The following is a 23133-nucleotide window of genomic DNA, read 5'->3' on the forward strand; positions in this document are numbered from 1 at the left end:
GTACTAAACAAGGAAATTGAGTTGTCCGTAATTCAAATCGGTGCTGATAACAGTCGATAAGGCGATGACGTCGGTTGTTTTCAAGCTGTGGACCACGCCTTTAGAACAGGGGAAGGAGCGAAAGACCAGTGTCTTACGGTCCACACGAGATCAATGAGAGAAGAAAGAAACAATCTCAGACGGCAGCCAAGGAGGGGCTCTCTTATGAGACTACTGGGGCTGGGCGCTTAGATAACAGGAGCCAGCAGGGGCCCCTCGTCATTTTCCTTATTCTCCAGGAGGACGAGATTGCTGCGCCACAGTTCTCTAGGTCACACCGCCACATCGCCACGCTTCTGCCACATTCGCCTGTGGCCAAAAAGGGTCGCGTTGTCTCCGATTGGATCTAGCAATGAAATCTAAAAGCCTCAGTACCTTTCTGGCTTTGAGGTTCCTTGGTTATCTGGTTCTTTGTGGCGACATCTAACCAGTATTATCCAACGATCCAGGGCCCTCAATGGTCGAAATCCAGATTGTGTCTGACTTGCATCTGGAAAATCCATCTGCCTACGATGTCTTCGAGGTCACCCCCCACGCGCCGTACTTGGCACTCCTGGGTGACATAGGTGTGGTGGAAGATGCAGGATTTTTCACTTTTATTGAAACTCAACTCGCTCAGTTTCAGGTGGTGTTTCTACTCCTAGGCAATCATGAACCATGGCAGTCATCATGGCCGAAGACAAGACTGAAAATATCCGAGTTTTCTGACTCAGTCAAGAAACGACGTACACCGGATGAGCCCACAACAAAGCCTCTGGGCGAATTTGTCTTTCTGGACCGGACCCGATACGATATCGCCCCAGATATCACAATCCTCGGATGTACCCTTTGGTCCAATATCACCGAGGAATACAAGGAGCGCATCAGCTTTGGAATCAACGACTTCTATTACATCAGCGATTGGGATGTTGCGGAGCACGTCGGCTGTCATCAAGCAGACCTAAAATGGCTCAATAGCCAGGTTGCGCACATCGCAGCTTCTGAACCACAACGGAAAATCGCCATTTGGACACACTACAGCCCTGTCATGACTGATGCTCGTGCGGCCCACCCAAAGCATAGCAATAGCCCTCTTTCGTCGGGATTCGCCGCGGATCTTTCGCAGGAGGAATGTTGGACCAATCCGCAAGTGCACCTTTGGGCATTCGGCCATACCCATTACAATACTGACTATACTGATGAAATGACTGGTAAGCGGGTCGTCAGCAATCAGCGGGGGTACTACTTTTCTCAGGCTGTTGGATTCGATTTGGAGAAGGTCGTTCGCATTTGATGAATATAGTCCCGCACATCTGGCGTGTCGGCTCCATACTTGTCGCTCTCTTCGAGAGCAAGGCCGCACACTTTGCATCCTATCGTTAGGACCAAATTGATGGAAATTCATCAAGACCTGATTATCATGTTCACAAGATCCACGCCGCTTATTCAGGCTACTTGGATGCGATCGTATCAACTGAGCAAAACAGTACTACTGCCCAGGTGGATCAAGACACTGATGCCAGGAATAATATTCGATCTTGCATATCTCGGTGATTTCTGATACAGAGGTACAAGAGCCACGATCTGATATCTGGCGTTAGTCTTCTTGGACCGTGTCACTTTCCTTGCCACGGAACTGCGTACTTTGTATTCTATATCGACGTAGAAATTCAAAAGCTTCCTGATAACAACCTCACTTATAACGATCGAGCCCGTCACCGATATCCAAATCCATGCTTTTTCTGTCTCCTTTCGCCTTTTGCTCTCTACCTTGACCTTTTCTTATCTCATACCTACTTCTTACAACTTTACTTCTTTGCTTCTATCTTCAAGACAGTGCGTTCCCTCCCACTTCTCCCCCGGTTCCTCTTCCAACTTCTTCATGTCGACTTTATTCTTCGTTCTCTCTATCTCATTCCTCATCCCTCTCCACACTACATAATTTGCATTCCCTCCCTGATTGTCCAATTTACACTGACCACTTTGCCTTCAGACCAAACCAGTCGGCATGTCAGCCCCGAATAAGGTCACCAAGAAACCGTGCGCACGCGCACCCAAGCTGAAGGTAGGCACGCGTCTGCATGAATTCCTCACCAAAGGCATGAACGCTGCTGCTGGTCCGTCGTCGACGTTCTCTATCACGGCACATGGCGATGTGCACAAACGAACTGCATTCCACGGAATCTTGAACAAGTTTCCCGAGTCGACGAAAGCCGCCGCAACTTTAAGAAAAGCTCAACTTCAATGGCTCTTGTCGGCCTGGACCTCGGCACCGGCGAACGCAAGGCCCTCCGCTGCTTGCTCAAACTCCCCAAAGACAAACTGAGAATCCTTGGACAAGCCCTTGGAGAGCCCTTGAAACACGCAGCGATCAACAAGTACCTTGACTACGAGCAGATCTGTGATAGGGTTGGCACCGGGTTCAACAAGCTGAGTCCCGATGAGCAGACAGAAATCTGCCATGATATTCGGGCTCGTACCAGCGTCGAGGTTCAGGGCTGCGCCAAGAATACTCCAACCACCACCCAGACGTTCACTACCATGCAGAGTCGTCCAATCAACCATGGCCAAATCAGTTCGCGCAACACGGCCGGGATCAATATTCCCCTTGCCGCTCCGTCCACTGCAGCCTTCAACTGGCAATTTGTCCTAAAACACTACTCAAGCGGTTTCAGTGCATCTCACTAAGTGCCTTGGAAGATTACCTCGGTTCTGCCTACACTTATTCCCTTCGCGGCGCTGCATGACTGCCTCTCCCACTATGGATATCGTCTTACAGCCAAGCATATACAAGACCACAAGAACGAACTCTCATATGCATACCCTGCATTTTCTCTTTTGATAACAGGGGCACTTCTATAGCGCTAAACAACGCCCACCCTTATAGTGGACAGATATGATACTGCGAGCAAATTCAGGGCTATTGCCATTTCTAGCTATGAGTGCGTTACTTGGCGATGCTTCAGTCAGAATTTAAACGCAATATCAGAAATGCAGATTCGACGCCTTTCATTGTATAGTAGATCAAGGTATCTCCCCTGTCTTGAGGAACGCATTCGACTGCTTATATGATCTAACAGCGTGATCAACAAGTAAGCAATATTCATTTCACAACGTTAAGGTCACCGCTGGCCCGGACTGGTGTCTGCTGCTTATTCCTCGTTTCAAATATGCTTGTTTATACCATGATCAAGCCTAGGTGTATATGCGCACGGCTATACTCAGGTGTGCCGCAACCTTCAGAAAAACATTCAATGACATACATATTGCCATTTGAAGACATCAACACGTCTACAAATAGAGAAGCCGGAAAGAAAAAAGAAAAGCCGAGTTTGATTTATATAGCGAAGAACGAGGAAGAAGAGAATCCACGAGGCCTATATTGGCAGAAGAAACAAAGGAACGGGCAAACAGTAGGTAAGCGCTGGTCCTGGAGGATCCGCTTAGCAGGAGGAAATCTCCATCATCGTTTATGTAAGTGCGGGTAAGAGCTTTGGGACTGGACCGTCTGTTTAATTCATGTATTCCATTGTATTACAAAAATCATCGAAAAATCCACCATCGACTGATGCTAACAAGCCGAGGTCAGTCGAAGGCCCACTTGTTGAAAGCCTAATCATTGAGGGAACAAAATCACTGTTCATGGCTCATCCACCAACCAATAAAATTGAACACTCTGTCATGCAAACAGTGCAAACTGGCGGCGCGCCACTCATTCCGAATAATTTTTGATAGAAAGATTGGCCACCGCAAGTTTTAATTTCTGTTGCAGCAAGGACGTCCTACGGATTAGAACTAGCTCAGTGAGTTAGTTTGGAACCAGCAGAGTCAGTCTTTTGTTCAAAATGTCCGACATGGACTCGACAATTCCTCAATCCGCGGCTGCGGAGACCATTCAAGCTCCATCGGAAGCGGAGGTCATCAAGCGCGATGCAGCCAACGGTAGCCCTGCTGCCGAAGAGCCTCCCTCCAAGAAGGCCCGCATAGACGAGCCTGGGGAGCCTGAGGATGAGCGCGCGACTTTGCGCAGCAGGGGCATTGCACCCATCAAGGCAGAGTAAGCCAGAGTCATCCATCTTTGACACCAGTCTGGTCATGACTGACAATTCTACGAATCTTAGATACCTGATCAAATCTGCACCTAAGCAAGTTCCCGATGCCGTCACCGACGATGCAGCCGAAGCTGCTTCTCATACCGAGCGTGATGACGAGAAGAAGAAGAAGGGTAAAAAGAAGCCGAAGGGTCAGAACACCAATCGAAGCTTTGGCAGCTCAAAGGATGCGAAGGGCTTGTGCGCCTCTAGAATGCTCAGCCCAGAATTTTCGCCCGAAGAGTGCCAATTCGGTGAGAAGTGCCGATTCGAACACGATCTGCGACTTTACTTGAAGGAGCACAAGCGCGAGGACCTCACAACGTTCAATGGGATCTGCCCTGTCTATGAGGCACGGGGTACCTGCTACGCTGGCTGGCGATGCCGCTTAGTTGGATCGCACTCGATGGAGAGAGAAACCGCAGATGGAAAGAAGGAGCTTGTTTTACTGGAAGATGAGGAGCGCAAGGCGAAGGCCAAGCCCCTTGTGCCTCTTGCTACTCGCGAGGGCCTTGTCAACATCATTTCTTACGAAGACAAAGTCGCGCTGTCACGAAAGCGGGAGCACACTCCTCGTGCCAATCAATACAATGATTGGCTCAACAAGGTTTCTCAGGAACTAGAGAAAGAATTGCATGGACGATTCCACAATGGTGCAGAGATTCCCGAGAATGGAGAGACCCCCAAGACGAACGGTGATGCTGAAAAGGCCAAGGAGGAACTGGAAGACAACCGGGCTCAATATACGGAACCTCCCTTCTTGGCATCCGAAAAGAGGCGCATCTACTTTGGACCGGAGACTCCAGCACTGGCACCTCTGACGACACAGGGTAATCTCCCATTCCGCAGATTGTGCGGAGACTTGGGCGCTCAATTCACCTACTCCGAGATGGCTCTTAGCATGCCTCTGATCCAAGGCAACAAGTCAGAGTGGACCTTGATCAAGGGCCACGAAACTGAAATGCTCCCTCCAACCATCACCCCGGGGCCGAATGTTGTGCAAGGATATGACAACTCTAAAGATTTCAGATTCGGTGCCCAAATCACCGCTAACAAGCCCTTCCAAGCACTCAAGGCCACCGAGGTGCTTTCCAGGTATACTCCTAACTTGCGCGTCATTGACTTGAACTGCGGCTGCCCTATTGAGCTCGTGTACCGCGACGGAGCCGGCTCTGCGCTCCTGGACCACCCCTCCAAACTGGAGAAGATCATTCGTGGTATGAACGCAGTGTCTCAGGAAATCCCCATCACAGTCAAGATTCGCATGGGAACCAGGGACAATCAACCTAATGCACTGAAGCTCGTTGAACGCCTAGTCCTGGGTGGTTACGAATCCAGCATTTTAGATGTTGGCCCCCCTGGTGCTGCAGCCATCACCCTTCACGGACGAAGCAGACAGCAACGATACACTAAGCAAGCAGACTGGGGCTACATTGCGGAGACCGCTGCTCTCATCAAGCGTCTGAATGAGAAGACGGACGTTCTTACGGACACCATTCGCGAAGCCGATCCTCGCTACATGCCTAACGGCGGCAAGACCTACTTCCTTGGAAATGGTGATTGCTTCTCTCACGTGGATTACGACGATCACATTCAGAATGCTGGTGTTGATGCAGTCATGGTGGCTCGTGGTGCTTTAATTAAGCCCTGGATTTTCGAGGAGATTCAGACCGGCCAGTACCTGGACAAGTCCGCCTCCGAGCGTCTTGCCTATATCGAGAAATTCGCCAAGTACGGCCTCGAAGCCTGGGGCTCCGATGAATTCGGTATTGGCACAACCCGCAGATTTTTGTTGGAGTGGTTGAGCTTTGCTTACCGCTATGTTCCCCTTGGCCTGCTCGAATACCTTCCTCCGCACATCAACGATAGACCTCCTGCTTGGCGCGGCCGGAATGACTTGGAGACCCTTATGGGCAGTGGAAACTACAAGGATTGGATTAAGATCACGTAAGTTTGCTCTATGATCCCTCTTGAAGCACTTGTCGAGCTTCTTGACTAATGTATGATTATAGTGAGATGTTCCTCGGCCCTGCACACAAGGACTTCAAGTTCGAGCCCAAGCACAAATCCAACTCCTACGAGGCTGAGGGTTAAATATGATATTTTACACGTCTTGGGATTTCAGTTTAAACTTGTATATGGCATAGAGAATCAACATGAACGTGACACTGTTCCGGATATGATGAAATGACAGCTCCACGCTGTAACGTTAGGGCTGCCCGCACGGTCACGTGCAGATCAGGACGATGACGTCTTCCCCCCGAGGCTTGGAAAACTTCCCCATAAAAGACCACCACCTCGAAACCTGCACGTCCGCCAGCTGGTCTTCCAATTTCCATTTGCTGCCCGATTTGAACACGTCTACCACTTGGTACTCGTACTTTTAGTCTCCTAGCTCCCCACCGCTCGAAGCAATCTACCTGCTGGTGTTTGTTTACACTCCGGCCAGTTTACACCAAGCTCTCCAATCAATCCCCCACCCCCTTTTGACAGGCACGAACCTCTGATCCCGCATCTCGTGCTACTCAAACAAACATCGACAAGATGACTCTCTACTACAGCCTTGTATGTTCAACTTGTGTCTTCTCCAGATTCCCTGCTGTTGCTCTCCCGCCGATTCAGCTGTGGGCGCGGTTGCAGCCTAGCTGGCTCGATCGGCCAGCTCGCCAAAACTCCCCCGCAACGCGTTTGAGGGTAATATTCCACCAGGTCTGAAGACTGACAAATATATCTTCAATTAGGTCTTTCTTCTCTTGGTGTTCGAGATGGCGGTCTTCCTGGCCCTCATCGTCCCTCTGCCGTTTACCATTAAACGGAAGCTCTTCGCTTTCATTTCCGAAAGTCCGATCATAGCAAAACTACAGTATGGATTGAAGGTATGACAAGCACCGTATATTGCAGATCACCTGTGCTTATCTAATGAACAAAATATAGATAACATTCATCTTCATCCTTATCCTGTTCATTGACAGCGTCAACCGGGTCTTCCGGGTGCAGCAGGAGCTGGCTGCCTTCACCAAGGATGGTTCTGCGATCGGGTACGTTCTCTACAGTATAATTCGCCCGATTATGACCACCACTAACCGAGTCTTCGTGATAGCGCTGCCCACCTCGGTACCGACCGTATGGAGGTGCAGGCCCGCAAGTTCTACTCGCAGCGTAACATGTACCTGTGCGGCTTCACCCTCTTCCTCTCCCTGATCCTCAACCGCACCTACATCATGATCCTGGAGGTCCTCCGCCTTGAGGACCGTGTTAAGCTGCTCGAGGGTGACAAGAAGGCAGGCGGCAAGGACTCTGCCCGTCTCGCCGAGGCTGGATCCGTTGGAGAGATTGGCTCCCTGAAGAAGCAGCTGGCCGAGAAGGAACGCGATATCGAGACCCTCAAGAAGCAGTGCGAAGGCCTGACTCGCGAGTACCACAAGCTCGGTGATGAGGTCTCCTCCGGCAAGAGCGACAAGGCCGTCAAGAAGGACCTGTAAAGTGTCCGCCTGTCTCTCTGGGTCTGGAGACCGATTCCGGCCGCCTCGTGCAATCTCGGCCTCTTCCTAAGGCTCTGAATTCCAGCACGTGAAATTACCCGCGCTAGTGCCGTGTGCCCACCATCGGTCAACCTAACCTCGCACACGATATTTCTCGATACACCGATCGACAACAGGCCATAAATATCTCTTCCAGAACTATCAACGACCTTCCGCCACGTTGAGGGGTACCCACTGCAGAAATTAACCCCGTAGGAACGGTGCTTTTGTATCATCGTCCCTAATATTGACAGTATGTTAGCCAGGTGTTCGAAGGATGGAGTCACTATTCATAGTGCTTGTTCTAGAAGCGCTCGTCTTTTCAATTTCTGCACGATGGTTTTTTGGGACCAGGATCATCTCGCATTATGAAGATAGGGCTTTATTCTCTCGGGTCATAAATTCATCTTCTTTGAAATTCATAAAATCTTCGTAACTGTACAGATATTGTCTATGATCATGCCAAGGTTGGGGGGAGTATAACCATATATAGTTCGAGCTTCAAATGAGGAATGTCCAGAAGCTGGGGTATACCAGCTCTTCCTCAAAGATGCGACGAACTTGCGCGAGAACAAAGCGCTCCACCTTGCCCACATTCTTAAGTACTTGTTTACCGTCTTCTTTACGGCCAATCTCGCTGTCTACTCGAATCTCCTGCAGCAATCCACCCTGTCGCTTTTGGTCTCCTCCTGATCGAGGTCGGCCATCCTCACCAGGCTGCTGACTGCTCTGATGCTGCCCTTCAGAGCCGAGCAGCGCATCGGCATCTTCGGGAGATAAGAAACAGAAGTGGATGCGTTTACGGATATACGCAACCACCGCCACGCCGTCAAAGGTAATGCCTGTGACATTGAGTTTCAGCGGGAGACCGACGAAGCTCGGCATCGGGTAGTCGAGCAAGATCTCAGCTGTCAATGATAACCGGACATCGCCGGCATATTTGGCGTGGCAGAGGATCTGGAAATCTTCCGGGCGACGCTCGCGCATTCGAGGCGGGATTGGGGCGGAGGGGTCGATGGCGGGTTCTGTGGATGGCTGCGGTATGTCTGCGGGATCACCGCTGTTGCGATTTGATCCGCCGCTGCCGGTATGGCCAGCTGAAGGGTGTGAGGGTATTGTGTTGGCGGTGGACGGCCGTGACGCGGAGTTCGTGGTGTCGATGTCTGCGTCTGTTCGGTGATGAAGGCCACTAGGGCGGGGGGACGGCGTGGCTGGCCACCTTGGCCCATGCCCGAGTCTGACCAGCTGCTGCCGAACGGTGTCCCGCCAGCTACAGCCGCGAGGGGAGTCTGGGTGCCCGAGAGACCACCGAGGGACATCAAATGGTACCCGAGAGTCGATGTGCCTCCGGGAATACCAGGGGTGCCAGCGCGAGGTAGGAAGTGCGAGTTGAGATGGTCCCCTAGGGGCAGTGGAGACCGAAGTGCAGAGGGTTGAAAAGCCTCGCCGGGGTAAGGATGGTGGTGGAGGTTATACGGGACATCGTCGTCGTAGGTGGAGTCCGAGTTGCGTCCGGACCATTGCTCATCGATGAGCTCTTCAGAGGTTGCAGATGTGTCGTCATCGTCTTCTTCGTAGAAGTCAGAGAACGGTTCACAAAAATCCTTAATCTCAAGATCTGGTCCGATAGTCCCGAAATCGAAGGCATGGCATTGGACGGAGCGGATGAAGCGCGGTAGGGGGACCTGTTGGAACTTGTCATGGACAAAGGAGCGGATGCGCTCTGCTAGAGCTTCTCCGTCCGGACCGGACGTGGCCCTTGCCCAGTCGACTTCGATGGACATTACATGTGCGTCGCAGATGGACCGAAATTGTTCCAATGTCTAAACGATGGAGCAGGGAGCTCTCGCGACGACCTGGTAACTTCCAATCACGTGATAGATACACAGCGAGATCGAAGATCGCCCTGGATGCTCCCTATCTATCCCAACTTGGCGCCTACGTAATTTACGAACCCCAACCTGTAGAATGATGCAACCAAAAATGGCTTTTGGAATCAAGAGTCGGGATTTGCTATCGATATTGAATATGCATGTTGAAGCCAGTCTATGGATCTATGGACCCTCTTCTCTTCCCCCAACCCCCGAACCCTCGAGGCGCTTCAAACCCTGGCCGATAGGGCCAACAATGTGACGAGCATGCGAACGCGCATGAGCGATTAAGCCTTCAGGATTTCTCAAATGCCGTTTATCCGAGTCTCTAGTTCATTCATTGTAGTGTCTCTGTTTCATTACGTGCTTATTGGCCTTATCTTCATCCTTCGACGGTACATCGCTCCAGGAACATGCTGCTTGATGCGAGATGCCTTCCCGAGCGTACTTCAATGCGGTGGTACCAAAGGGGAATCCCTTTTTGGAAAATACTACACAAAGGATTAGAGTTCATGTATTCCGAATCAACTGATTTGAGCGCCATGCAGGTCTGATGCCATGCACTAGATGTCCATCCGCGGCTCTCAGCCTATCGCCTAATGCCAGCCACGGTTATTGCTACAGATCTATTCGTTTGATTCAAAAGCCAGATGAATCTAGCATTAAATAGCTGGCAATGTATCTGTCCACTCCTCGTACCTGTTGCCACACTAATGCACGAATGCTTTCGAGACGTTCTCGGCTTCTATCAATCCTCGTTAGCCCACTAGTAACTGACGGATGACAGATTTTCGAGCTAGGAACTGGAGAGGCACTCGCCATTTCCTAGCGTCCCAACATATTTTATGTGTAGCTTTATAGTCAGAGATATGCTACGATTTGACTCTAAGGGAAGAGTTGAGATTTCTACGGGTTCGGAATTTTGGAACGTGCCAGGCCAGGTGATTAAAGAAAGTCATCTGAGGATAATGAAGGCTTGTATTCAGGCAAAATATTAAGCCCCTACATGGCAAACGCTTTAAGTTGCCAGAAAAATTGCAAATGCCAGTTCAAGGTAAGAATGAACGCAAAATATCAGACTGAGCTAAGCAAGAAAGACGTTCCAACACTGAAGATGCCCCCCAACCTATGTCTGGGTTCGATAAGATACATGACAACAATCAACAGTCAACTAATCCTCCTTTTGACATACATGTAGCAAGTCATTGTTCAAAAAGACCGGAGCCAGTAATGAAGGGCTCGTTGAAAGTGATGGGATCACAGCCAGGTCTTTGTGTATTAACCTGCATCAGCGAACCGTAATCGGGCAGCAAGTGAGTCCTATACTGACCTTGCAGAAGGCTGTCTAGCCACCGTGTGCCGGGCATTTGTAGCCGTCTCGGCGGCGATAGTGCTCCTTCACTCCCTGGCAAGATGGAGTTCCAACCTTGGCACAGTGAACGATACCGCCCTCACGCAGGCAACAACCGCAGTCGTACAGGAAAATGTAAATAGAGCACATTTTGAAAGTATAGATGTGTTTCCTCCGGATAAGACAACTCAGAAGGCTTTTCAAAGTGAATATAGTCACTGATGAGCTGGCTGGCTGGATTGATGAGGGTGAAGACCCGGAACAGCGAGGAATCAAGGCCACTTTATATCATTCTGAGCAGCGATGTAGATATAATGACTGTGCCACGACAGGGAGCTCGCAGCAAATGAAATGACCTTCACATAAGACTGTGATATCTTGCGCATTCACTGCCGCTGTGGGGGATGATTGATGCGCCATATGCATCTAATGTCTTAGTAGTCACTCCCGAAATGAGCAAGACATTTGGATGCAGAGGGCAGACAAGGCATACAATGTTCTAGATGGTAGAATGGGAAGACCGGTCATCTCTGCGAACCAACAAGTCCAAATGTTGGCGTTTAAGTGGATCATCAGAGAGGGCCACCCTGTGTCCAGCGGACGACGCCCAGTGATCAAGGTTCTGTGAACGCCGGCACTGGCATGTTCATCGAACCGTCGATCAGGGCAGGTCACCTCCAGTTGGCATTAATGTCTCGACGCTATTGCTGATAGATTCGACAATACCTCGTTAAAGACCATGGCTTGTGGACTCAGAGGCCAACTAATCGTCGTTTCGGTAAAAAGGGCCGCGCAATGGAACCAACGCTCACTGAACACAACGGGACAAGCCGAAAACTCAGAATGAAATGAGCCTACACAATAGAGCATGTCATGTTGCTGTGTTTCTATCGGAAAGATTCCACCTGCCACAGTCCGCGTAGTGGATAAGCCCCAAGTTTTCGGGGGCCAGCACAAGAGAAATGGCGTGTGGCACCTCGTAAATTAAACCTGAGCACGGTCAGCCTTTTCTTCGAGAGTCCACGAATCATAAAATTCCGAGTGAAGGCTTCTCAGCAGGATGACGTTCATCAGCGGGTGTGAGGCCCGGTGGAGCGTGGTAGCAGGACCCAGAACTATAGGATCAACATCGCGGCCTGAACGGGAGCTAGAAGCTCGCCCAAACCTCTCTCAAGAGAAGTTACAGACATCACAGTTCTGGACAGAGGGCCCCCAATAGCTAATCTCCATACCATGACCCCAAGCTGACCATGCGCAGGCGACCGAGAACCCGCCGGAATGGATCAGTTGGTGATAGCAGCGAACAAGCCGCATTAGGATGACAGATTCGAGACCATGAGGTGGTATTAAGCGAAAATCCCAGTTATCCTGCGTTCGGATTTTGAGAATGTATCTCCAACTCTGTTCATAACAGCTTCATCGACTGTTGGGTGCTCCTATGTCATCAGTATGTGGCATCCTCGTTGATCGAGGTTATGAGTATGCATCGGCCACGCCGGGATATCTCAACCAACGATCAATGCCTGCCAATGAAAACTCACTAGCGCCAATGTGACTGGTGAAAATTGACTGTGCTCGGCGGGAGCACGGTCGGGTCCCTCCCCCTAAATATTTGTGACTGAGGCTCATCACTTGGCGCCTGTGCTCCGGGAGATCGACTCTGGGCAAGGAAGCCGCCGAGAGTGTCGGCGGCAACGCACAGCGACTAAGCACAACGCAAATTATTGGCACTCTTCCCCCACTCTATTTGGCGCCGTTGGACTTCCAAGAGTATCCCAATGGAGTACACCTCAATCAACGAAGGGAAAGACAAAGAGAAGGTTGGAAAAGTACGTTGTGTGGGAGGCACCTTTGGTGGTGCAGGAGGACTACACCACGTGACTGGTCCAGCTATTGATGCTACGACGGCGTCTGTACAACCTCACTTTAGGTTCCTGTGTGCTTTCCATTCCCGAACCAACCAGGAACCTCAACTTCTTTCTCTCCTTCATCTTGGATCTTCGTGTCTGTGTGATGGTTACTTCGAGTTCTAGATCTCACATGTCGGCCACTTTCCCCGCAAATGGGCCAAATCAAACAGCCGAGTTGATCGGGCACTATCGGCTAAAAGAGATATCATCTTCCTCATGAAACCGCGATTCCCACCAGTGCCAATGATGTCATTTGCTGTTGCTTTGTCTCGAAAGAGAAATGAATTGCGCTATCGCGGGGATCACCGTGAAAACAAACCGGAGCAGCCAACTGTTACGACGCGGACACAGTCGGGATGATCGGAGCGCGTCGACAACATCCACGAACGAGATCCGGTTGTGCGAGGGCCACTCGTCCACACTTGAAACCAGGCGGCTGCATGGGCATTAGGTGGAACGAATCAGCCTGTGAAATGGCAGTGCTCTCGCACACTGGACGGGGAGCGTTTAACTAATTATGGGGTCTTTGGTTTCTGTTTTCCTGGGGCTGACTTGGCCCTCCCCTCATCCTGGCTGTGGATCTTCCGAGGTTGACTTTTCTTTGGCTCGCGGCTTGCAACGGACCCGCCAGAACGAAAAAGGGGAAAGACAATAGCAACTACTCCATACGATTGCTGCTTATTTCCCCCCACTAACAAATGGCTCAAACGGATTACGCAATTGGCAAGTCTTTCCATAGCCACAACACTGGGCAATTATTGCAAGAGACTTGCTGCTTAGTCTTTGCCAAGAGAGACGCATAGCTGCCATGGCTGCTGGGAATGACTGAAGAAAGTGGCGGCCAGGCCAGACCGACGCTGGTGTGACCCCAGAATACCAAACCACCAAAGCCAAGAAAGGCGAAGTCGAAGAATTGGAAAGCAAAGAGGGAAGATCACGATAGCGATTCCAATAGTGACGTCTTGGCCGGTAAGAAGGAGGAGTGCCTGTTCCCCCTTTTTCGGGCCAAGACATGTGAAGTGTTTGGGATGTACCGGATTGGGCAATCGTGTCGATGATTGGGGCAGGCTATCCAGTTCTCTCCAGTCCTATCCACTGGCTTGATCCTGTGCTATGCAAAATTATCAGCGATTATCGCGGGGAGGCTTGCCTGGCTGACTGCGTGACCTCTCGGGTATCCACTGGCTTTCCCGCTGAGATGCACGACGTGCTGGATCGACGGGCTTGTCTTTGATACCGGAATGCCCCTCCCTCTCCAAGGTCCCTCGCTATCTCTTGGCTCCGTTGCGACTCGTGGACTATAAAGCCTGACCGATTTCACCCGCTGAGAGTGTGCAACTCGTCCCATCTCTCACCCTCTCTGCCTCTCTCTCCCGACTAAAAAGTGTTTATCTGTTGCAAAACTCCTGCCCCGCGCTCAGCCATCTATAACCGCTTTTGGCTCAACTCTCTCACCCGGCACCCATCCACACAATAATCTTCCACTCAAACCATCGCCTAAGCGAGCTAAAAGTCTCTTTTTCAAAATGTTCAAGATTCCCCCTCCCCGTCAGTTCCTCGTCCTTTCAGCCACTAGCTCAGCTCCCTTCGACCCGAGCCACAAGTTCCTCGTCTTATCTCCTACCGAGTCTGGCCCCGACTCTCGTCTCTACGATGAGCAGGCCGTGACCGAGTCCGCTACGGACGAGCACCAGCAGGAGCTGCATCGCTCCAACAGCTCCTCTTCCAGCTCTTCGGAGGACTCTCAGGTTGACGATCTTACTGCCAACTTACCAAGTGGCTTCCTTTTCCTGGGCCACACCAGGGGTCGCCGCGCCTCCCAGTGATTGAGACTCACATGGCTATTCCTTTTCCGTATCTTTCCACTTCTCATGACAATTGTTTCATCAACTTGATACCAGCGACCGACGCATTTTGGTTTTACTGTATGACCTAGCGATCATCTCGGTTTATTGATCGTGGATTTGGCTCAACCCAAGAGACACCGACATCGTGCCTCTACGCATTGAACCCATCCCCTTCTGGACAAACCAATAGGATGGAAAAGCACAACAAGGGTGTTGGAGGCGCTATCTGATCTGGGCTTTTTCTTATTTTCTTACTTATTTCCTTATCTCTCAAGGTCAACATGCCAGAATCCCCAGTGGGCATGTTTGCAATGCAAGCAACAGATTGCAATACAAATATGAAATTTTTTCCAATTACTCCGTCCCTCTCCATTTTAGATGTATGTACAAACAAGGCACCCTTGCCCAGCCCAGCCCAACCAGCTCTTATCTCTGCCCAGAACGCAATAAGCCCACTGGATGCGAGGGAGGTGCCCTCCTGGATACCTGCCAAGTGACGTGCCAAGGGCGATTGCTGATCCGCCAAGCCTTGTGCAGTTTGATAGACCCGTCTTGGCTGTGAGGCTAGGATCCCTGCGCCTCGCGGATCATGTTCATCAGGTTGCACAAGCTGATTGCGGTTGTGTACCGTGGCGAGCCCTAGATCACTTATTGGGATGAACTTGCCAATATTGCCAAGTCTACCTGTTACGAATTGTGCTGTTGTGATGTGGATGATGATGTTTCGCCCACCTTGGCCGTTCGTCTCTCTTCTTGCCCCTCCGTTCTTTGCTTTTTTTTTTCCTGGCGCCAGCGGCCAGTTCGCCCTAAACACACGTTTGTTTTTCTATTCGTGGGATTGGACAGCCATTTGTCCTAGACTGGCTGCTTACATTTCTGGGGCTAATTATTCTGTGTTGGTCGCCTCGGTGAGATCACGGTGGAGTTGGAGCCGGATCCTTCTCCCCTCATCCATTGACCCCCCCAAATTCCACCCCGCATTTCGGTGAAGATCTGGAGCAATAATATACATTTTAGACTCAAACGATGATCTCGGTGAATATTGCAATCTTTGCATGCATGGTGTGATATCTTCATCCAGTGAGATTTGGCAGTTCCGGTGGCAATCTGGCGGCTTGAGATTTGTGGAACGTGTTATCTCCGCTTGTGCGTTTAGGGGGCAGCCGGTGAAGGATCATGCTGTTTAAATTGCGGATATTGCGAGATTGACACTCGAATCGGCCTCGCGGGTATATCTATTTAGCCGAAGCTGGAAGCCTAGCCGTTTAGGGCGTTGTGTTTTGGGTATAGTTGTTGGTTGCACTCCCAAATCAGTGACTTTAATGTCCTGTGCTCTGATCTAAGGGCGTTGTGAGGTTTGGATATATGAGGCGACGTTAGTCTTGTTAAAAATCGCTACGGTAGGTTGCATTTCACTTTCCCAAGTTCAACTCTCATGATAAGGATTTCAATTCAGGTCTACCTCGAGATTCCTACTGGACGACTTCGTCAAACTATATTGATAACCCTCCCACCAAATGTCTTGCTTAACCAAAGCGAGAGACATTTGGACAACGTTCCATGAACGACTCATGGAAACTAGGTATAAGCCATTTTCTAGGGAGAATTGGAATATAAAGGAAGGATCGAGAAGTCGCTGAATGAATGAAATGAAATTTTCGATGGATATTTGCTAGCTAATGCTCATTAAGTCTCTCGATGAGAAGAGAGAAAGGCTTGTGTCTGATAGAGCCAGGCCTTTGTCTTTAGCAACAATTGTCCTAGTAATTCTTATACTGAGATCTTAAGTATACTTACGGAACCGAACAAAACGCTCAACAATTCCCGAATATGTCAAGGTAACTTTCCTATTACTTTCCTTCACGGAAGAGCTAATCGCGTTTTAACAGACGCAGAAGAGGGAATTCTACGGGATCTACGAGCCGACTAGCTTCTCGAAAATACTTGAATATTTTAAGTAGTGAAGTTGGAGGTGCTCGAGCCTAACCCAGGCACTCTCCAAAGCTACAGATGCCGCCAAACTATGTTGATGTACAGCTTTAATTCTTCAGTAGGTTTTTGGCCAGTCAATTGATCTATTACGGATGTTTCTAGGCAGTCTTCTCTGAATTATTACAGCAGAGTGGTCAGTCACTGAAGCATTCAGCATGGCGTTCGAGAACCAACACGAACGGAGAAATTGGTGATGCAGTCATCGCAAACTATGTGCCTAGAAGTTTTGACCATCTGTTGGGTCTGGAGTATTTCAAATCCCTTCGAGAATATCTAGGCAATCGATAACTCAGGTCCTATTTGTCTTTTGTCAACAAAGGCCCAGGACGACCTAGGAAGTGTTGGGTTCTAATGAGTTCAAACGTTTTCCATGAGAACAGCTTCTATACGAAATACAGGTCACGGAATGAAGGTGAGATTGATATTGGCCAGGGACTCACAGGCATGGTATGCACCAGACGAATCAAACCTACTAAATTGTACTTGATCGTGAATTTCGGCAGCCCAGCCCCCCTAAGTTCTCATGATGATCTTGTAACATATCCAACGGCTCCAAACCTGATGGAGTAGTCTCTGCTGCAAGCCTACAGGTAGACCTTCCGCCCAAGACGTGTGTCGATTCAGGCGAGGTCACATGGTCAAAGTTCCTCTATGAAATTATTGATAGGTATGACTCGGGCTATCCCTGTCACGAGACTATCCCAATTTCGTGGCTTTCTCATAGACTGACTCAAAATAAGTTCAGAACTAACTACATACTCCGCATTCCCCGCAGTTGAACGCGAGCCTCCATGCCGGGGGGGGGGTTGGGGGGGGGCTTTAACTCGGGCAGGCCCGGGACGAAAGCCCAGGTGGCTTGAGTCTAAGCACTGGGTCAGGTGAAAAGGGCGATGGTGAATGATTGACGCAAGGATGTTCAGTCCGGAAAGCCGCATCGTGCATCTGAGCTAGCCGCACGCGTAGATGGAACCGTCGATAGCATGGTAAGGCACGAATAAGTACAGATGTGACAATATGTTCAGGGGGGCCAAGATCGAATCGATAGAAATCAGAAATGCCCGTCCACTCTCGACTCCTGAACGCTTGTTCACCGCTAGTTGTGCTCAACTCGATGTTTACAGCCTCGAGTACTCCATATGCTGTTTCTCGTAAATCGACAAGTTAGCGGTCAGCGCGCTACCGCTAACTATTTACAGGGTCATGTGCACTCCCAAGCTAGGTGACACGCTAGCGGTTTCCAAGTCAGGGTCGCTGCCGCCGCAGTGATTCTATGAGACAGTCTATGACGCTAGGGTCAATCACATGCGAAGTTTTAAAGTGAAAATCAATTGTTGTGGTTGTATCTGTTTCCAGCTATCCCCACTATAGGAGCTAAGTAGCAATCTAGCGAAAGGGAAAGTTGATCGAAGGGAGATCTCCTGTATGCCTGGCAGATCCCCGCTTAACATACTATAGTACAGTATAGAACGCATCGGGGGTTGATCTATGATATCAGTCCCACTGCGGTGGGTTGGAATGGAGGGGGTAGTTTAGGTAGTAGCGTGGCATGTAAACGGAATCCATAATTAGTATTACGGAGATCTGGCCGTCTCAGGGGCAAATTGCGACGTTGAGCAGGAAAATGAGGAGCTGTTCGAGTCCGAAACTTGCGCTGGTTGGCTGTGTAGTGTGTACAGCGCATTGTTGTCCTTTGAACAATGCCAGAGTGTCTTCTTCACTATATTGAAACGATCAGGGTTGAGTGCCGAAACGCACATGCCAAATCGAGCGACGCCCGAGTAAATTCCGTGGGGAAACACACGCGGCAGGAAAAAGACTTTGGGGCTGAGATGGAGAATGCAAATCATACTGTCTTCGGCAGCAGATAGATAAGTTAATTTGAGGTTACCTGCAGGAGATTCTGGGAGATAAATGGACAGTCTCCTTGATACGGAGTTCAACGGGCGCTGTAGTATGGTACAATCAGGGAAGAGCGGAGGGCCACCCGTGTAATCCGTATTCTATACCTATTCCGTACTCCGTAAATACAGAGGGCAGACAGGATGGCCTTGTCCGAGGGTCCAATTTAGAGCCCAGCGGGGGCGGTGTGGTCGTGTCACTTCCATAGGACATGAAGACTCTGGGCAACGCTAATTGATCGAAGGCCGACCGAATGCTTCTGCCGCGTTTCTAGCGCCAAAGCCAAGACCAATTGACTCCCGACTGAAACCTTGGGTAGTAGGCTAGAGCGAATGGAAAGACCACGATGTTTAGGACCATTTGCCGATTGACAGTGCCCGATGTATGAGGGCGCTGGTTGAACCTGTATTTCAAGGTTCGTACAGGTCACATTGTTGCCCCTTAATCACCAAGACTGGAGGCGGAAAAGGGGGCAGGTGATCAACTCAGCTTCAGCGGATCACAGTCGTACTTGTCTCGAGTCCACGAAAGCATGTACTGTATGTAGTATTACTTCAGACCAACGGAGAAGGCCGCGGAGTCCCATGGACTCCGTTGGTGACCAGTGTGGCAGTGGCCTCGGCGGAGCGGGAAATCGCCACCACCAAACGGTCTTGCCCCTTGCAGATGGGACCCCAGATCTACTAGGGCGGTTGAGGGAGAGCTTGATGCTAGCCTGCATGCTTTAGATCGTTAGATGGATCCGTATCCGGTGCTCTGGCGCCGCGGGCAACTTCGCTGTTACGGCGTGCTCGATCAGTAGATATTCCGATAGGCCCTCCTTAGTCTCCCAAGGGACGCCCGGCAAGCAGGAAGCGGTGGAGTCCCGACTTCCTTCACGATGAACCATGGGCGACGGTGTTCCGATCAGAGCGAGGATTCGCTGGGGGTATGCTCGACCCGCTCCACAGCCAGCCCGCGGCGTCGGCAAGAACAGTCAACCATAATGAAAATCCTCCCCGATCGGATGGGGATTTGGAGGAAAGGTGGCTGGAGTCTTAGCATGTCAGATCAGTTCTGCTTGAATGATGCGTCGAGTAATCAACCGGGTGGACGACGGAGAAGAACGTCAGCAACGTAAACATGAATCGGAATTGAGCTCAAGAGCGCATCATCAGTCAAGGCCCCATTAGTCATTTAATACGGTTAGCCGTGTGAAAATGGAGGGGAAGATGGGAATAATACCAGCACGTCCCCCAGTTCGCCACGTTGATTACCGTTGATACCCCGAATATACCAAAGTTACGCTAGTCTCGAGGCCCGTGTTTCAGGCCCGTACAGCCCATTACCGATCATGACGTCCCCCCTCGCTGGACTCTGCAAGCGGTGTGTCGTGGCATCATTCGATCGGCATCGGAGTCCCGTCATCGACGCATCTATACACAGTGCTGCTTACCACTAGATCTTAAGCAGTGCTAGAGTAGCTATAGCGTACCGGAACATCTTTGTCCGGTTAATATGCATTGATCTCGCAGCTAGCTCCAGCCAGGTAACATATTTCAGCTCAATTGGACCCGAGCAGCTCAGTGAAATTCAGTACTTTTTTTAATGTGCCTTAACTCCCCGGGTTGGCACTGCATCACGTGCAATCGGTAATACAGTAACGGCGCCAACCCCAAAGCGGCAGGGTTGCCTCCATCGCAGTCAGTCCCGCTGGGACTCACGGCCCTACCTCCTCTTCTAACCCTCGCTGATCTGGTGTCAGACCAAAAGTAAAAGGAGATATACTCGTCTCAAGAGTTCATCCATCTCTCATTCACTACGACACGCGGGATCCAAAGTTTTGAACAGAAAGACCGGCGCGTTCCATCGCCACTACTGCGCCAAAGAGACAGGCGATTCGCTGGGCCCCAGCACCAAGAGTGGGACATCATCCGAGGGTGGACTCCTCGAACCCGCCCAAAACCGCCATCCACCTAAAAGTCCACACCCATCGAGGGGCAGTTGGACGAGACTTGCTCTCCTGTCGCATTCTCATCCTCTTCAACTCTCCACGGTGACTTTCGTTCGCGCTTCGACACGGGACTTTCCCCATCAACCCTGTCCCCTCAACTCCTCGGGCCTGGCGTGCTCCTCCTTCGCGCGGGACCGGACAGGGAACTAGGATCCCTGCAGACCTTCCAGAAAAAAAAAGGTTACGGGACCTATTTTTTCTTTGCTTCTTGCATCTTTCCAGAACAAACGGAGTTATCTACAACGACTTGACATTCTTATCATCCTCGACCACGCTTACATCCCCTCCATCACCATGGCAGGCGCCGCTCCTATTGACATCACCACTCGACAGTCGACCTCGGTCTCACCACCGGGGCAACAGGCCTCGAACCTCACTTCGGCACTCCAGAGAGCTGGTACTGGTGAGCGCACAGGTAGTATATCGCATCACCCTAGCGGTGGGCTCGGAATGTTCAAGGCCCCGCCGCCTCGCAAGGACTCGATCGGTGCCGCTAATGTACAATGGGGAAACGGGACGAAGCCGATCTCGATGACGGGGTCTGCCCGCGACAAAGGCCGGCGGGAATCTCTCGCGGGAAGCTTGGTGGGCGGTATGAGCTGGGGTGGTGTGTCTGTAGGAAGCTGGATTCGCGATGAGTGAGTGGCGGAAACCCCATGAGACGAATAGATTAGAGAGGAGAGAGCAGGCGCACAGGGCGTGCGAAGGCCAAATGATGCCCCCTCCTGGCCCTTCCAAAAGACCTCTGTGCTCTGCTTGATTGTTTCACGGCATCGGAAGACTGACCAAGGAATTTTCCACACAGTATCATCATGACCGGCACCTCTCCATTTACCTTCCAGTCGCCTTCTTTCCATTCATCCTCATATCTGCCGAAGTTGGAGGCCAACTTCATGCGGGACTTTTCCTGCTGCGGTGTGACCTTACCGACGCTTCATGACCTATTACAACACTACGAAGAAGCCCATGCGACCAAGTCGCCCAATCAAGGACATCGCCCGAGCCAAGGTGAAAACCGGGCTGCTTTGGCGGCTGCCGCGATCGCACAGCAACAGAGCCAGCAACATGGTAATCAAGGGCACGGCCTACAGCCCGACCGCACCCTAGACATGCAACGGAAGATGGGCCAACCCCCTCCGCATTACAGCACGTGGATCTAGACACGATGGATGACATGGAGTTGGACGACCCCATGGGCGACGCGGATGCTGCAACGTCCCAGCTGTTTTCCCCCAGTTACGCGAAGGTGGCCAAGGCGGATTTGGAAACTCCAACCAGGGCCCCCAATTAAATCTGGGCATGCTTCCTAGTCATCAGGGCTTCAACACCCCTTCTCAGCCTGGTACCCCGATCGGCTCTGGACATCCACTTTCCCTATCGAACAATCCTACCGTTTCCTCTGTCAATACCCCGACTCTGATGGCCAATCCGCTTCAGAACTCCCAGTTCCGGAATACCCCCGATTCTTCTGGGCCCGGAACGCCGGCTGAGATCGATGAGAGCGTGGTAGGCGGATTTGGCGATCTCACTATGCAGCAGAATGCGATGGGCCAGAACCAGGTTCAATATGGACGCTACCCTGGTAATAATGATATGCTTGATCTGTGCATCGACGAACCTGCCAAGCGGCTGTTCAGCCCAAATGGTGGGATGGGTACTCCCAATGCCCACTTCAAGCTCAGTGGAGCTCAATATGGTCCCAACAGTGATATTGCTCGGCGGATTCGGGAACAGCAGCTTCTGGCTGGTGTTCCTGATACCACGGCTATTCTCCCTAATGAAGAGCCCAAGCCGTTCCGCTGCCCTGTTATTGGCTGTGAGAAGGCATATAAGAACCAGAATGGTCTCAAATATCACAAGGCTGTGAGTATATGCAAACAAGCTCTTATGATACCACACTCTGACATTGTCCTCTTTCCTCACTCTAGCACGGTCACAATAATCAACAGCTCCACGATAACGCTGACGGAACCTTTTCGATCGTCAATCCGGAGACTTCAACACCTTACCCCGGCACCTTGGGCATGGAGAAAGAGAAGCCGTATCGCTGTGAAGTGTGCGGCAAGCGCTATAAGAACCTCAACGGCCTCAAGTATCACAAATCGCACTCGCCCCCTTGCAACCCGGATTTCCAGCTTGCAGCAGGCCGCAACCTGAATCTCGGCGGTGGCGTCATGCAGGGACAGAACATTAACGTTGCAGGAGCTGGCCTCCCCGGAATCGGCGAGGAGGGCCTCTTGTAAGCGTGATGGGCTACTGAGAATAACATAATCTCCACCCGTCCTAGCTTGTCCATACAAATAATATCCAGCGATTTTTTGATGCAAATAGTCGATACGGTCGAGAGGATCTCTTCGCCGCGCTGTTTCTTTTTGGTTTCCTCCCAAACACGATGTCATGAATTGGTTCGGTGACTTTGGAGTTTTCATCTTGACTTTTGTTTTTACCTACCCTGGGATTTGACCTTTACGTCTGGTTGTTTTGGTTTGAGTATCCTGATGCCACCGGTTCACCATCATGGCAACTGGGTTTGATTTCCTACTCGTTTGTTCTTTGCTCGATATCCCTCTCGTTATTTCCAGTTACCCACCTTCCCCATCCTCGAGGAAAAGGGTAAATCTGGTCATAGAGCCGTCCGCA

General features: G+C 50.8%; 7 protein-coding genes across 7 annotated transcripts; 5 read left to right on the forward strand and 2 right to left on the reverse strand.

The window, feature by feature from the left end:
* Positions 1-496: 496 nt before the first annotated feature.
* Positions 497-1312, forward strand: N7458_006876 (Ser/Thr protein phosphatase superfamily; the record flags this gene model as incomplete). The annotated part of the gene is made up of 1 exon (XM_056910258.1): positions 497-1312. One exon carries the CDS (start codon positions 497-499, stop codon positions 1310-1312), a length of 816 nt encoding a protein of 271 aa, XP_056765962.1.
* A 947-nt stretch (positions 1313-2259) lies between these two features.
* N7458_006877 (uncharacterized protein) lies at positions 2260-2848 on the reverse strand (the record flags this gene model as incomplete). Its single annotated transcript, XM_056910259.1, has 3 exons — positions 2260-2654; positions 2739-2777; positions 2842-2848. The coding sequence occupies 3 exons, from the start codon at positions 2846-2848 to the stop codon at positions 2260-2262; spliced, it is 441 nt and encodes a 146-aa protein (XP_056765963.1).
* Positions 2849-3863: 1015 nt separating this feature from the next.
* dus3 (tRNA dihydrouridine synthase DUS3) lies at positions 3864-6203 on the forward strand (the record flags this gene model as incomplete). Its single annotated transcript, XM_056910260.1, has 3 exons — positions 3864-4075; positions 4140-6056; positions 6122-6203. The coding sequence occupies 3 exons, from the start codon at positions 3864-3866 to the stop codon at positions 6201-6203; spliced, it is 2211 nt and encodes a 736-aa protein (XP_056765964.1).
* A 450-nt stretch (positions 6204-6653) lies between these two features.
* Positions 6654-7591, forward strand: N7458_006879 (putative BAP31 domain protein; the record flags this gene model as incomplete). Its single annotated transcript, XM_056910261.1, has 4 exons — positions 6654-6674; positions 6851-6985; positions 7044-7147; positions 7210-7591. 4 exons carry the CDS (start codon positions 6654-6656, stop codon positions 7589-7591), a joined length of 642 nt encoding a protein of 213 aa, XP_056765965.1.
* A 540-nt stretch (positions 7592-8131) lies between these two features.
* Positions 8132-9414, reverse strand: mdm12 (ERMES complex subunit MDM12; the record flags this gene model as incomplete). The annotated part of the gene is made up of 2 exons (XM_056910262.1): positions 8132-8727; positions 8763-9414. 2 exons carry the CDS (start codon positions 9412-9414, stop codon positions 8132-8134), a joined length of 1248 nt encoding a protein of 415 aa, XP_056765966.1.
* Positions 9415-14288: 4874 nt separating this feature from the next.
* On the forward strand, positions 14289-14588 carry N7458_006881 (uncharacterized protein; the record flags this gene model as incomplete). The annotated part of the gene is made up of 1 exon (XM_056910263.1): positions 14289-14588. One exon carries the CDS (start codon positions 14289-14291, stop codon positions 14586-14588), a length of 300 nt encoding a protein of 99 aa, XP_056765967.1.
* Positions 14589-20787: 6199 nt separating this feature from the next.
* N7458_006882 (zinc-coordinating transcription factor SFP1) lies at positions 20788-22736 on the forward strand (the record flags this gene model as incomplete). The annotated part of the gene is made up of 4 exons (XM_056910264.1): positions 20788-21131; positions 21299-21561; positions 21716-22356; positions 22422-22736. 4 exons carry the CDS (start codon positions 20788-20790, stop codon positions 22734-22736), a joined length of 1563 nt encoding a protein of 520 aa, XP_056765968.1.
* Positions 22737-23133: the final 397 nt, after the last annotated feature.

Source organism: Penicillium daleae (assembly GCF_028827525.1).
Source record: "Penicillium daleae strain IBT 16125 chromosome Unknown utg000006l_segment0_segment0, whole genome shotgun sequence".
Classification (NCBI taxonomy): Eukaryota; Fungi; Ascomycota; class Eurotiomycetes; order Eurotiales; family Aspergillaceae; genus Penicillium; species Penicillium daleae.